At 42.0% G+C, this 15,768-nt stretch overlaps 1 protein-coding gene across 1 annotated transcript; it reads left to right on the top strand.

The window, feature by feature from the left end:
* The first annotated feature begins 4,561 nt into the window (after positions 1 to 4,561).
* On the top strand, positions 4,562 to 7,880 carry LOC116684574 (leucine-rich repeat and fibronectin type III domain-containing protein 1-like protein). Its single transcript, XM_032510112.1, has 3 exons — positions 4,562 to 4,748; positions 6,311 to 6,527; positions 7,744 to 7,880. The coding sequence occupies exons 1-3, from the start codon at positions 4,566 to 4,568 to the stop codon at positions 7,869 to 7,871; spliced, it is 528 nt and encodes a 175-aa protein (XP_032366003.1). The 5' UTR covers positions 4,562 to 4,565; the 3' UTR covers positions 7,872 to 7,880.
* The last annotated feature ends 7,888 nt before the right edge of the window (positions 7,881 to 15,768 follow it).

Here is a 15,768-nt window from a genome sequence, read left to right as displayed (position 1 = left end):
TGGAATACTGCCCCTCTTTTCCACTAGGAGAATGTGCCCAGTCCTTGGAGAAGATGAGGGTCGAACTCCTTTCAGATGTCAAGATGCGCAACAACAGAGAGACAATAAGGGCTAAAATGGACAGAACATTTGCATTAAGAAGACAAGAAGTAATTTGTGAAGCTCCCATGATCAGCAATGTACAAGAGAGATGGCCAGCTCTTTTTGATGCAATGGAGGTAATTTAAAAAATAATGCCCTGACTAGTTGTATAGACAATGTGTTCATGTGTAAAAGTAATGCTCGACCTCATTGGGATGTTTCAAATATTCCATAGCAGAGCCCAGATGATTAATCATGCACAGTGCACGCAATGATATGGCGGGCAGGTGTAGATTTGATGTTAGAAATGTCTTCTAAAATCTGTGGGTGGTGCCTTTATCAAACAATATTTTCATGTTTCAGATAAACGCGGAGTTTAAGCGCATCACAACCATGCCTCTACAATCAAGGTTTCTGTCGCAGCTTGACCTTCTCTCTGAAAGATTCCTGAGAGTGTTTGCAAAGCGAGCGGGGGAGCACGGCAAAAAGCTGAAAGACATAGCTGCCACGATGACAGTAAGAACCTTTAACTTTAAATTGTTTAACTATAAAATGGATGTGCATTGCATTAGGTCAGTAAAATATGTATTTGCAACCATTGCAGAGCTCAACTCCCTTTACCTGTGAGTAGTTTCCACTGAAAGACCTAGTTGTGTTTATCATGCATTCACTGTCTCTCTCTCTCTCTCGTCTGTGCTACTGAAAATTTGAGTTCAATAATCTCTATTTTCTTTGTTATATTTCTTAAGGATGACATTGATGCCAGAAGAGAGTCCCTCATTAAAGGACTCTGCATCTATCTGAATGAGAATCCTGACTTCTTGGTGCAGGAGTACATGGTGAGTGTTTTGTGAGTAGATTGTGGCTTTGCTATTTCAAAACTGATTTGGTTAACGTTGTGATCGTACTTGGACTGTTTAGGTCCATTTGCCCTCTTTATTACCTTGGCAAAGTGATTCCAGCGATAAGATAAAAAAAATGGTCCAAATAGTCCTCTTTTTCTCCATTGTCCTCCATTATGAAAGTGAAAAAACAATTACAGCAGTGTGAAAAACACTTCAAATTTATTGAAAGAAGGTCAATTCAACCATCTTCCTACACTGCACTAACCCTCATCTGACAAGGGCAGAATTGGGACTGGGATACAGCCCTGGAGTAAATTCAGGTTCATGATAGATATCGTCCAGGAACATAAAAACAACTTCCAGAAAAAAATGAGGATGAGAATTCAATCTTTACATTAGTTTGTAAAGATTGAAGGCTCCTCTTCATTTGATCTGGGATCCTTTTTTCTCCATTAATTGACCATGAATGGCAGGGCATTGTTTGGCTGTAGTAATCTGCTATGCTGCTAACATGGATTTAAATAAACTATAGCATTACAATTGCTGCATATTTTTTAAAGCTTCAAGAAATGTTTTGTCTTCAACCAGGACATGACTGAGGCCACTGCACTGAGTGCCATCGAGAAAACAACAGTGGGAATCTATGTCACCAGAGAGACGCCAGGCAATGACTTTTCTGATGTTGGGATCATCATCGAGGGTGTGGTAGTTCTTCAAGATCTGGATAATGTGGCTCTTGCAACAGCCTTGCTGTTTGGACTTTGTTACTCTTTGAACATGAAGTATCCATCACAGCTACGCTACACTTTTGAAGTGATTCAAAAAGTGGTAATGGAGTTGGATGTGACTCAACTCTCAAGGAAAGCCCAAATCTTAAAAACAAAACTGCTCCAGTAAGGAGAGCTCACTGTTGTGCACATGAGGCCCAGTGTTTATTCCTTAACTGCCATGTTGACGGGGACAGTTCTTTTCCCCTCTAAGTTCTCAGATTGGCAGCCTTGTTCAATTTTAGTTTCTATGTGTCTTACAGGGGAAGAGATGGAGAACTGAACACAGTATAACTAGTGCCATCAGGGCCGTGTAAAACAGGATGTTTAGTTTAATTCAGTTGGAGTAAAGAATTCTAATATTCCAAGAATACAACTCAGACATGGCTCTCGTAGGATCATTTTTCTTTGTGTGTATGTATGTTACCTGTGGGACCAGAGATGTGTTTATATTAGATGGTTTTAGTCTACTGTGTTATTTAGAAAACTTTAACCTTCGATTATTTCAATATAATATTGTTCCAATTCATACAGCAGTATTGGATCTGATATTGACACAGTCCTTAATCTTATGTACAAGGGGAACTTATGGCCGAACTTAAGGCAGCGTAGCCATTTTGAAATATTTACCTGTTCCTTGTATAACTCCAGATTCTTTGTTAGTGTTAGAATTGTTGCTGTTGAATAAAGGTTTTGAAATGCAACTGGTAAAAATGGATAATTTTAATGATTATGAGAGTTAATAGAAAGGTATTAGACAATAAAATGAATGATTGCTGGATGCAATGTCAATGTTTTTGCATTTCAAATCAGTTCTATAGTTATATCGAAGTGTTTACAGTTACATTTGTTATTTAATTTAATCTTGACAATAGAGACCTTGAACATGTTTGTATTGTTCTCTTTGAAGATGGTTGCCTGTAACTTTTTTTAAAAGAAAAGGTCTAATTTCCGTTCTGTGATTGAGTTGGTAAAACACTGAAAAACTGATGTTACTTGTTCACTGTTGATTTGTTTTACAGTAAAACAGTAATGTCAGTTATATTCTTTACCTACTGTCACTGCAGTGAAATTAGACATTTTATTTTGAAAGGTTACAGGCAACCATCTTCAGAGAACAATATAAACAATGTTTGAATGCCTATAAAATGGTGTAGTTGACACTAGAATATACTAATATGTAATATGAAAAAACGTGTAGTATTTAAGTGATCAAATAGTATTGGAGTATAAAGTATCCAATAGTGTTGAAATAAAGTGATAAAATTGTGAAGGATTAAAATGTTCGAAGAGCTCAAATTACTTTATTAAAACATGTTTTTATCACACTGTATCAACACAAAATACACAGGTTTATGGAACATGAATAACTTGTGTTAATTTAACCCAATTGTTTAATCTGCTGCCAAAGCAAAACATCTGTGTGCAACCAATGTCCACTATTGAATTAAGTTAATACAACATGTTATTTTTTTCAGTGTATAAAGAAGATAGATAGACAGATACATCTATTGATCCTTATGGAAATTCATCTTGCACAATACAGCTCATCAGACAGACAACTTATTCCGTAATAAAATGCTGGTAGGAATAAATGATTTGGCCCAGTTGGTTTTTAAGGACTGCACCCTATATCTTCTGCACCTCATATGCCTGGAATAGGGGATGAAGCCTGTCTTGTGTAATTTACTTTTATTTGTTACTGACAAAGACCCGGCCATGGAGCAGAAAGTTAAAACACTCTCAGTAGAGAACAACAGAACAGTGTATACATTAACTTTCAATGTAAGTATTGCTGTATAATAATTAGTGACCGGAATATAGGAGCCATGTGTTTATAGTATGCTTGTTTATAGCTCATTTCACCGATAACGCAAGGTAGGACGGCACGGGGACTGACGATAATCATAGTCTATTTATGCACCTGGGCACCTTCATGGCCAAAGCTAGAGAAAGGGGGAGTCTGGGTTTGTACATGTTCTGTTGACAGCGTATTTCCCTTCATTACTATGTTGTTGTTGTCAGTAATGCCCTGGTCCCTTATCTCAAAACTGGAAATCTAGCCAATATGAACATGACTTTAGACTATAAAAACATGATGAAAATGGAAGAACCGTGCTGCCCAGGCTGGGCTTAGGGATTAGGACAGCAGTTCACGAGATCACACGTTACCTAGGCGACGTTTATTAACAAAGATGTTGCTGACACCCGCCGGTTTGGGTATTTCCATTTTGACGTTTGTTGCTTTCCACACGGCCGAGGCCCCGGAGACGGCGGTCTGATTCCTCATTTAGTCAAACTCTTGTCCTACAAGCTGGACAATGGGTCCGTTCTGTTCCCACACCACAACAATTAATACAAGATTAATTGTTTTTAATCTTGTATTAATTGTTATTAACTTTTATTCACTGTTCTTGATTTTGTATTAATATGTACAATATGTATACTTTTTTATATAATTTTTGACAATAATGTGTTTGATGTTTTATGTAAAGCACTTTAATACAAATACAAATAAAATTGCCTTGGCTTGCCAAAGTCTGTGAGTCATGACGTTGGGATTGGGTCCCAAAGTCCGACCCAGAGCGTCAAACTACGACGCTAAAGGAGGCTTGTTGCATCAGTAACAAACGCTAAAGGCACCTGACCGAGAACTTTTGGACGCGATGGGAGTGAGAATGAGTTTATAGCAGAAATAAGACCCTCAAGAAGAAAGTCATTATTGTTTCTCTCTCCACAACCGGGACCCCTCTAGTACAAATAATCAACTAATCAGATCCGAAAAAAAGAGTAAAAGGCCTTGCCTCAGATGCAAATCAGATGAAAACTAAAAGCCTGTAATGACCTCGTCTCTGTCTTCCTCTCACTCAGGATGATCCCGGCCAACCACAAGTACTTCCTGCTGAGTGACCTGGCGTCGTCGCGGGACTACGAGCTGTGCGTCCTGGCCGTCTACGACGACGGCATCACGGCCCTGACCGGCACCAAGCTGGTGGGCTGCGTGTCCTTCTCCACGGAGACGGAGTATGGACGCTGTCACTCCATACGAGACCAGGTGAGCGTGGTACACCTGTATCAGCCCGAAAGCGTACGGGGCGGAACAGCAGGAATTAGGATAAACACGCGTCAAGTAGGAACGGCCAGTCATTAGTCATCTTGATAAAAAAAAAAGAAAAGTCATTTTATATTTGTCTGTTGTTTACTGCTTGTATCTGTGCTTCTGTTGTTTACACATGTAAGGTGTCCCTAAATGTGTCCAGAATGGCGTCCATAATTACTAGTGAGACTATAATGTTTAATTTCTTAACCCTCGTGTTGTCCTTGGGTCAAATTTGAACCATTTTTAGTTTTTTCATCACAAAAAATGGCCCTTTGAAATAAGCTGAAAATGTCAACATTAGAAATATCAAATAACTTTGGAAAAAACGTCAAAAAAAAGGAGCCATAACATTGAAAAAGTGACAACAATGTCAGAAAAAGCGATAACTTTTCTTCAATGTTGACGGGAAGACAACACAAGGGTTAAGATGCACTGTAACTTTTATTCTTGGGTTTTATGTGTCTTAACGTTTTTATTTTTTTAACTATCTATTCATGTGTTTTATTGGTTTTTAATGCTTATGACACTTGTGTTTTATCTGTTCTATGAATTTTCTTTTGAGGACAAGGAGTAAGTATTAAGGTTGTGTAATACAGAAAAAAAGAAAGACTCGAAGGGTAGCACTTTAAAGAAAAAGTGTGAATGTGTATTGTTGAAAATAGTCACGAAAGGCAGCGCTAGATCGGCTTAATTAGAGTGAAGAAGAGTCCAAGGAGACGAAAGGTATCGTCTCTATTTTTAGAGACGATACCTTTCGTCTCCTTGGACTCTTCTTCACTCTAATTAAGCCGAAGGTGAAGGGTGAGGGTAGAGACACTGAGGGGGATCACCAAAGGAGCACTAACATGGACTAATTATTGGGAAGGTAGTCTCAAGTGGTTAGGGGGGTTAGGGTTAGGTTAGAGGGGTTAGGGTTAGGGGGTTCGGTTTAGGGTTAGGGGGATAGGGTTAGGGTTAGGGGAGTTAGGGTTAGGGGGGTTAGGCTTAGGGTTAGAGGTGTTAGGGCTAGGGTTAGGGGAGTTAGGGTTAGGGGGTTAGGCTTAGGGTTAGAGGTGTTAGGGTTAGGGAGTTAGGGTTAGGGGGGTTAGGATTAGGGGGTTAGGGGGTTAGGGTTAGGGTTAGGGGGGTTAGGGTTAGGGGGGTTAGGTTAGGGTTGGGGGGTTAGGGTTAGGGTTAGAGATGTTAGGGTTAGGGTTAGGGGGGTTAGGTTAGGGTTGGGGGGTTAGGGTTAGGGGAGTTAGGGTTAGGGGGGTTAGGGTTAGGGTTAGGGGGGTTAGGGTTAGAGGTGTTAGGTTAGGGGAGTTAGGGTTAGGGTTTTATCTGTCCTAATGTTTTCATTTTTAACTGTTTGTACTTGTGTTTTATCTGTTTAACTGATGTCGTGTGAAACATTTTGAATCGCCCTGTTGCTGTTGCCTCTTGCTCTACAGATAAAGCTGCCTCGCCTAAAAGTTCCACTTAAAAAACGTTGTCTCGGCTAAGCGTCTGCATGCGTTTTGATCTCTCTCTCTCTCCAGTTCCTGGGAGGTACCATGATCATCATCATCGGGGGGATCATCGTCGCCTCTGTCCTCGTCTTCATCTTCATCCTCCTGATGAAGTACAAGCTGCACAGCAACCACTACAAGCAGAAAGCCGCCGCGCGCCACGCCAACGTCTGCTCCCAGACCAACGGGGGAGGGGGGGGCGCCAACGTGCTCGCCGGGCCTCCGTCCTCCTCCTCGGGGGGGCAAGGTAACTGGGGGGAAAAACTGGACGGGGGGGGAGACAAACATGTGACTTGTCTTTGTCATCTGCTCTTAATAATCGAAAGGTGTACATTCGTGGAATTGTTTATCCACGGAAATTAAAAATGGAAAAAAGTGTTTAACACAGAAGCAAAATTACGGATTAACCCAAATCAGACCCGTTTTTAAAAAGTTTCCGTTACTTTCAGCTAAATTTTCAAAAGAAAGTATTGTTGATGGTTCCCTACAACGCTATTCACAAATGAAATAATCAGTCTACCAGTTTCATTGCATTTGGGTGTTTTATTCAATTTTATAGCATTTGAAAAACAAAAATGTTGGAAAATGTCGGGAAAAGCTTCAAAAGCGCAGGATGAAAGCCACAAAAACATCAAAAGGCGCAAAAAAAGTGACAAAAAAACTTGGATAAAAGTTATAGAAAAAAAGTCAGGAAAAGCCTAATGTCTCAGTGTGATATTTTAATTGTTTGTATTTGCATATACTGTGTATTTAAAAAAAATTATATGGAAAAAGTTAAAAAATTGGAGCCGTTTGGGGAACAAAAAGTTTTCATTTTAAAATTATACCCAGAAAAAAACAAAGTTGCGTGATCGCCATTAGAGACGATACAAAAGATTGTGTATTTTCTGAGAATTTGATAGATGTAGGTAAAGGTTTATTTTGTTGTTGTTTTAATTTCAAAATGAAAAGTAACGTTGATGGTTCCCTACAGCGCTCTTCACAAGTAAAATAATCAGTCTACCAGTTTCATTGCATTCCGGCGTTTTAGTCAATTTGATACCATTTGAAAAACAAAAATGTCGGAAAAAGCTTCAAAAGCGCGGGATGAAATCCACAAAAAGGTCAAAAGGCGCCAAAAAAGTGACACAAAACTTGGATAAAAGTGACAGAAAAACAGTCAGTAAAAGCCTAACGTCTCAGTGTGATATTTTAATTGTTTGTATCTGCATATATTGTATACTTAAAAATTAACATAAAAAAGTGAATTTAAATTTATACCCCGAAAAACCCAAAGTTGCGTGATCGCCATTAGAGACGATACAAAAGATTCTGTATTTCCTGAGAAGTTTATAGTTTATTTTGTTGTTTTTGTTGTTGTCTGACTTTTGAAGGACACATCGGGTCGTGATAATGTTCTAGGTATTAAAGGTATTGTCCCTGTTGAATAAACATTAAAATAACCCAGTCTTGTTGTCTCTCAGGCGGAGGCGCTAATAAAACCTCCCAACAACCGTCGGCGTCGGCGGACGGCATGGGGGGGGCTTCTCTCCGAGGGACGACCGTAGTGGACTTGAACCCCACCCGCGACGACGACGCCATCTCCCAATAACACACAACACAAACCTTTCAGTCACGCCCACAACTCTCCAATCTCTGAGCCCGAACCAATACTCCATCTACCCCCCCCACCCCCACCCCCGACCTCCACCGCCCCTCTTTTTGTTTTTTGGATTTGTTTCGTTGCTGGTGCCTGGAGCCGAACTCCGCTTCACGCCGAGGAGCGGCTCCTGTCATGTGGTGAGTAGCTGGTGAGGGCCCTATTTTTGAGAATGCACTTGAACACACCTCCTTGTAAGACCAGCACGCCCAGAATGCACCTGAACACACCTCCCTGTAAGACCGGCACGCCCAGAATGCACCTGAACACACCTCCCTGTAACACCAGCACACCCAGAATGCACCTGAACACACCTCCCTGTAACACCAGCACGTCCAGAATGCACCTGAACACACCTCCCTGTAAGACCAGCACGCCCAGAATGCACCTGCACACACCTCCCTGTAAGACCAGCACGCCCAGAATGCACCTGCACACACCTCCCTGTAACACCAGCACGTCCAGAATGCACCTGAACACACCTCCCTGTAAGACCAGCACACCCATAATGCACCTGAACACACCTCCCTATCGGTCTTAAACTAGCAAAGACTGCCCGCTGTTAGGTCCCTCGGTGTTTCCGTTCTCTCATTAGGGCCCAAGCACTGACACGTCGGTCGGCGGAGGCCCTATTTTTTTTGTTAGGTTTTCTGTTATTGTTCTGCAAAGTAATCTATTTCAAGGGCTTTTAATTGTTAATATTTTGAATCATTGAATTAGAAAAGCTGGATGGAAACGGCAACATTTTGATAAAACTTTCTCAATTACGCAACAAGATTTTGTATTTTTTTAACCGCCGTCTCCATTTATCTATTTTCCTTAACTTGTTTTTTTTTTTTTGCGATTAGAGCTGAAGAAAGGCAAACGCAGTTGTGACAATCAAGCTGTGAAGGTGCAGTCAGACATTCCCCCCCCCCCCCCCAGTCATTCTTACTAGGTAAAGTGGCGAGACACGTTAACCTTCTGACGTCAACGTACCATTAATCAATCAGTCTTAGATGGATACAGTTAGAAAGGGTATCTATTTAGGAAGCTGGCATTTCATCACAATATCAGAATCCTAGTTAGCCACTTTCTCAAACTCTATTTTCAGGTGCAGTTTTCCTCAGGTGAGTTTTGGGGGACCGGAGCGCTTGGCGTGCTCACACACACACGCAACTTGTACATTCAAGTTGTTGCTGCCTCCATAAGTAGTGAATCCAGTTAATATGGTACACAGGAGTGCAGGCGGAGGGACGAGGAATGAGAGGCAAGGGAGTGAGAGAATTTAATTTGAAGTTTGTTTGACGTTGAAACCTGAAACCGACGGGCGCTGAGAGAGAGAGAGAGAGAGAGAGACAGAGAGAGAGAGAGAGAGAGAGTGACAGGCAGTGGGCTGCGTTAGTAAACCATGTGGACAAAGTTCATTCAGCCTGCTTGGTTGAGCACCAACTGAACACTCTTCCATTAAAAAAACGCTTTAATGAACAGTCACTCACCTGGATAACACACACACACACACACACACACACACACACACACACACACACAACCTTTCCCACTCACACCTGGGTGTTGCAGGTACTCAACGCTGCTGCAGCGGGTTGAATGAAACAGGCACTCGCCATTAAATTACGATGTGCAAAGAGCATACAATATACACACGCACATATACACACACACACATATATATATATATATATATATACAGACACACACAGACAGAAACACAGACACACACACACACATACATACACACACACACATAATACACACACATACAGACACACACAGACACATACATACACACACATATACACACACACACACACACACACACACAGACAAACACAGACACACAAACACACACACACACCCGCAAGTTTTACTGTCTGATAAACACAGACCTCCGGTACTGGAGACATTCATCTCCATGTACGGCAGAACAGAAAATCCACAAACTGTCCCTTAAGCTACAAGCTAATGCTAATGCTAATGCTAATGCTAACGTCTAGCTTGGTTACATGTTTCATATGGAATCTAGCTGTAGTCTTGCCGTGTGTGACCCTGTGATGCAAGATCATATTTTGACATTAACGTTTTATTGCGCCAGTTGATATGGCAATGATGATACAAAAGAAACATATACTGTGCAGCTTTAATGTTCAAGGTTATTACTTTCTCTCTCCCCCTCTCTCTCTCTCTCTCTCTCTCTCTCTCTCTCTCTCTCTCTCTCTCTCTCTCTCTCTCCTTCCTGTTGCCTCTTCCTCCTGATACAAACGCTCTTTGTTGTCTCTGCGTCTCCATTTAGTCATTTGTCAGTTTTTAACGAGTTTTCTTTTCTCTTCTCCTCGCCTTTCATATCGGAGTTGAAGGTTGTTTTGTTTGTCTTTTATCCTCCGCCATAGCCCTTTCTCTTTATCTTGTGATATTTCTGGTACCAATTTCACTCTCAGATTGGGACGTGTGCCTTATCGTTGGGTATCTATCAAAAGCTCAGGAGGATTTGCTCCCCTTCGCACAGTTTATGAGCCGCTTCTTTCCCTCTTGGTCTGTGAGTTCGGTGCTTCTGGATGGAGTGAGTGGGATCCTGACGCTGTCGGGGCCCATCAGCGGCTCCTTTCTCTGTTTAACTCAACCAAGAGTAGTCGTTTACGCCTCCTGTTCAAGTGTCTCGTGTGAACCGACACATTTGGGCTCATTCATATTACAGGCAACATGACAAGAACATGACGGATCATGGTCCTTCCTGTATCTTGAGGTTCTGCAGCGGCCTGGCTCACATGGTTTCTGTCGGTATTCAGAGTCCTGCTCCTTTTAAGATGATTAATTCCACGTTGTTCCTTCAGACTGACACTAGTCACAATGCGGGTTAAATGAGCCGCAGATGTAAATGAGATGCATTTGTTCGGCGCTTTTCTAGTCTTAGCAACCTCTCAAAGCGCTTTTACATACTGTTGGAGCGAAATCCTGCTCCGGTCTCAGGGTTCAGTCCATTATTAGTCAGAATCTCAGATGTTGATGTGTGAATCCTTTTTATTACATAGGATATCCTAGAGGCAAAGTTACCTGGATCAAGCTGTCACAGCTCTCCCCTTCCTTTGTCTGACTCCTCGGCTCTCGCACCCCTGGTCTTCTTCACTAAGGGGGGGGGGGGGGGGGGGGGGGGGGGGGGGGGGGGTCTCCAGGCCACAGTGGTGTGATGTGTTTGTGTGCTTATTTCGTTATCTTTCAGTTGGAATGTGACTGAACGTTTATGACCCTCAGTTCAGGACCTGCAGAGCAAAAGATCAGTTGGGCTGTAAAGAGGGACTGGAACCAGACCCTAATTATCAACATAGTTAGGAGAATGTACCAGAACATCTTATGTTATAGAACAGAAGTATTGCAAAACAACTTAATGCATGAACATCAAACTTAATGCATGACCAACATGTCTTCATTTATGTTGAAATAATGCTTTTGCCTTTTAGCTTAAATGTTTAATGCGAGTCACACACAATGTTTAAGCACATATAACATTTTAAATCCCAACAATAGTACAGGAACCATTTACAAGCTCAGTAGATAAACACTCACACACATTTACGCTCCGATGGCGCAGCATCGGGGGACATTCTGGGTTCAGTGTCTTGCCCAAGGAAATTTCGACGTGGGACAGCAGGGCCAGGGATCAAACCACCAACCCTCCGACTGGCAGGCAACCGCTCTACCACTGAGACACTGCACCCGTCAGGTTACGATCCTCTTAGTCCCGCGTTGCCAGATCTTCCTCCTCCAGCGCCGCGGCTAGGACGCACAGGATTCTGGGTAGTGAGAAAAACATGCTCTGGTTTATTGCCGTTTCTTTAACCCTTGTGTTGTCTTCCCGGGTCAAAAACGGACAAAATTTGACATTTTTCTCCCTTTGTCAGACTTTTTTTAGTTTTCACTAACACCACCATACTAATTTTACACTATTTCTTTTCAAATTCATGGTCAAAAACCCTCATTTATGTAGAATTATGCCTAATATTTGAGTTAAAAAATGCAGAAATTATGAATTATTTTGACCAATAGTTAAGATCAGAGGAATTAAAGTGATTAACTGTATTTGCAAAGAGCGTTGGAAGGAATCCAATCCATTTTTTGTCGAAATTTGGTTAAAAAGAAACTCATATTTCAGATATAGACATTTTTTAAAGGAATCAAATTTGACCCGAGGACAACAGGAGGGTTAAACCCATGGAAAAGGCACCGCGAGCAGTCCGGGGTTTGGTGCCTTGCTCGAGAGCACCTTGGCAATGCCCAGGAGGTGAACTGGCACCTCTCCAGCTACCAGTCCCCCACCATACCTTTGGTCCGTGTGGGGACTTGAACCAGCGACCATGCGGTTCCCAACACAACTCTCTACAGACTGAGACACTACCACCCCTATCAGCCTCTCTCCCTCTCTCTCTCTCCCTCTCTCTCTCTCTCTCTCTCTCTCTCTCTCTCTCTCCGTTCTCTTGTATCTGCCCTCCATGATCCCGCCCATTATAAGATTTAAGAGTTGACATGTCGTTTAATGTGATTAAAAAGCACCTTAGAAAGCCGAGAATAATGCACAACAACACTGATTGGTTGGTGGTTAAAAGTTATTATTGTACAAAAATATGTGAAAGACCAACTTCATCACAAAAGTCTGAATGTCCTCACCAGGAAGACAGAAAACGCATCAAATAAAGTTTCCTTAGAACGAGACCACGATTGCCTTCTCCCTCGTGTTGTCCTTGCGTCAAATTTGACCCGTTTCCCGTTTTTTTATCACAATAACTGGGCCTTCGAAATAAGCACTGAAAAGGTCAACGTTAGAATTATCAAATAACTTCGGAAAAAACATCAAAAAAAAGCACCCACAACATTAAAAAAGTGTCAAAAATGTCGGAAAAAGCGAAAAAAGTAGAATATGACCCCCCCCCCATCTGCCATTTCTCTCTTCCTTACATTTCTTCTTTGTTGTTTTTTCACCTCTCTTCCCTCTTTTCAGTCATTCATCCATCATGCACTATCACACTGTTCCTCTAAAGTATAACGTCCCTCTTTTTTATCTCCTCATCATATTGTCCCTCTTTTTTTTTCTTTTTTTTTTTACTGCCTGTAATAACATTTCTCCCGTATAAAAACACAGTTTGTCATGCATGTGTGCGTTCATACACTCATGCAGAAGCGCCCTTTTTTTCCCGATGGAAGCAATCTCAGCAGCCCCCGCTGGCCTCAGGCCATTTGTTGTGGGTTTAATATCTACGACACACACAAATACACACACATACACACACACACACAGCATAAAACCCACACATACGTACAATCCTAGTCAATCTCAACACGCCTGCTTTCGCTCCGATCCATATGAACCGAGCTGCTGTTTGTTGACTCACCGCTCCTCGAAATGCCATCAGTGCCCTCTCTCATAATCCAACGCACACACATACACACACACACACACACCACACACACACACACAGAGACAGACACACACACACAGAGACAGACAGACAGACACACACACACACAGGACAGAGACACACATATAGACACACAGACACAACACACACACACACACACACACAGACAAACACAAACACACAGACAGACCACACACCACACACCCACACACAGAATGGCAGACGGACAGACACACAACACACAGAGACACACACAGAGACACCACACACACACACACACACACACAAGAACAGAACACGACACACACACACAACACAGAATGGCAGACAGACAGACACACACACCACACACACACACACAGAGACAGACAGACAGACAGACACACAAACACACACAGACAGAGACACACAGATAGACACACAGATAGACACACAGACAGACACACAAACACACACAGACAGACACACACACACACACACACACACAGACAGACAGACATACACACACACACAGACAGACAGACAGACAGACAGACACACACACACATACACAGACACACAGACAAACACAGATAGACAGACAGACAGACACACACAGACAGACGGGATGACATGTCAGTAGATGGTCCTCACCTCCCTTGGCTCCCTGAGAGGTTTTCTATTGAGTGCCATTAAGCAGTAGCCGGGCTCCGCCCTCCTTTTTTACTTCCACTGAGTTTTCATTTTCCTTCAGTACTACGTCTGGGTTTGCAGTACATTCTTTACCCGTCCAATCAGCGGACTCTGTTTTGTCGGTGGTCTTCATGTTGTGTAATGATTCAACCATCTATCAGCTGATTTAAATAGCTCACGTTACAGTATTGTGTTAACAGTTGACTTCATTAAATATTTAAGGTGCTGTTTAATATCGTGGGATGCTAATGTTCCACCAAAACCTGTTCCTTTCAGAGACTAGTTTTCAGAGACTGCATCCGGAGTTTAGCACCGCCCAAGCCCATTGTGATTGGTTTAACCCTCCTGTTGTCCTCGAGTCAAATCGGACCCCTTTAAGAAATGTCTATATCTGATATATGGGTTTCTTTTGAACCAAATTACCACAAAAATGGATTGGATTCCTCACAGCGCTCTTTGCAAATACAATTGATCACTTTCATTCTTCTGATCTTAACTATTAGTCAAAATAATTCATAATTCATAAAGTTTTTTTTAACTCAAATATTAGGTATAATTCTATTTAAATGAAGGTCATTGACCATGATTTCCAAAAAGTAGTAAAACCACTAAGGTGATGGTAGTGAAAACTGATTTTTCTTTTTTTTTTTAAACAGATGAAAATGTCAAATTCTTGTCCGTTGTTGACCCGGGAGGTCAACGCAAGGGTTAAAGAAATGCAAAAATATAAAAAAAAAAAGATTTCCTCTTTCTGCTGGGGGGTCAGTGAACTAGAGCTCTGTGATAAACAGAGTCCAGAGAGTGTAGGATTAGAGACGAGGCATGTTCATATGTATATATAACATAGGAAATATGATCCATAATGGAAAACAAGCTGGATTTTTGACGTTTTGGAGACATAACGTTCCCCAACACATGAATGCAACGCATGGCTCCCTCCGATACAATCCCACCATCCCAGCTTCCACAGAGAGAGAGAGGGGGGGGGGGGGGGGGGGGGGGGGGAGGGAGGGAGGGTTCATTATTTACAATAGACAACTTCACAACAACGCCATGAAAACGAAATACACCGAAATCTAATGACCTTAAAGCACCACTTCATCTTTAAAGACGATTCGAGTCTTTTGAAGAGAGAAGAACGACTTCACTTCCTGCATCTTTCCATTTTGAATTCATACATTGATATATAAATGTATGAATTCAAAAATTTATAAATGTATACTTTTATAAATTTTTACATTTAACTGACACACAGTCCTGTCTCTGCCCTTCATCCATCCTTTCCCTCTTGCTTAAAGCTATAGTGCGTATAGTTTCTGCCCCCCCATGATGATTTCTTGGCTTGACCTAAACCCCACACATTAATGCAACGCATGCTGGATCCCTCCAGTTCAATCCCACCATCCCAGGAGAGAGAGAGAGAGAGAGAGAGAGATGTTTGGAGAGATATGGAAGGAGGATGGGAGAGAGAGAGAGATGTTTGGAGAGATATGGAAGGAGGATGGGAGAGAGAGAGAGATGTTTGGAGAGATATGGAAGGAGGATGGGAGAGAGAGAGAGATGTTTGGAGAGATATGGAAGGAGGATGGGAGAGAGAGAGAGATGTTTGGAGAGATATGGAAGGAGGATGGGAGAGAGAGAGAGATGTTTGGAGAGATATGGAAGGAGGATGGGAGAGAGAGAGAGAGATGTTTGGAGAGATATGAAGGAGGATGGGAGAGAGAGTAGAGATGTTTGGAGAGATATGGAAGGAGGATGGGGAGAGAGAGAGA

Source organism: Etheostoma spectabile, unplaced genomic scaffold, assembly GCF_008692095.1.
Source record: "Etheostoma spectabile isolate EspeVRDwgs_2016 unplaced genomic scaffold, UIUC_Espe_1.0 scaffold00019318, whole genome shotgun sequence".
Classification (NCBI taxonomy): Eukaryota; Metazoa; Chordata; class Actinopteri; order Perciformes; family Percidae; genus Etheostoma; species Etheostoma spectabile.
The sequence above is the reverse complement of the archived record's forward strand: the minus strand, read 5'-3'. Positions and strand labels throughout refer to the sequence as shown.

What these genes read in the sequence shown, in the direction of transcription:
- LOC116684574 (XM_032510112.1), top strand. Translation starts at nt 4,566, where the DNA reads ATGATCCCGGCCAACCACAAGTACTTCCTGCTGAGTGACCTGGCGTCG. An exon ending in GTCACTCCATACGAGACCAG is followed by an intron (nt 4,749 to 6,310) that starts GTGAGCGTGGTA and finishes CTCTCTCTCCAG; the next exon opens with TTCCTGGGAGGTACCATGAT. An exon ending in CTCCTCCTCGGGGGGGCAAG is followed by an intron (nt 6,528 to 7,743) that starts GTAACTGGGGGG and finishes GTTGTCTCTCAG; the next exon opens with GCGGAGGCGCTAATAAAACC.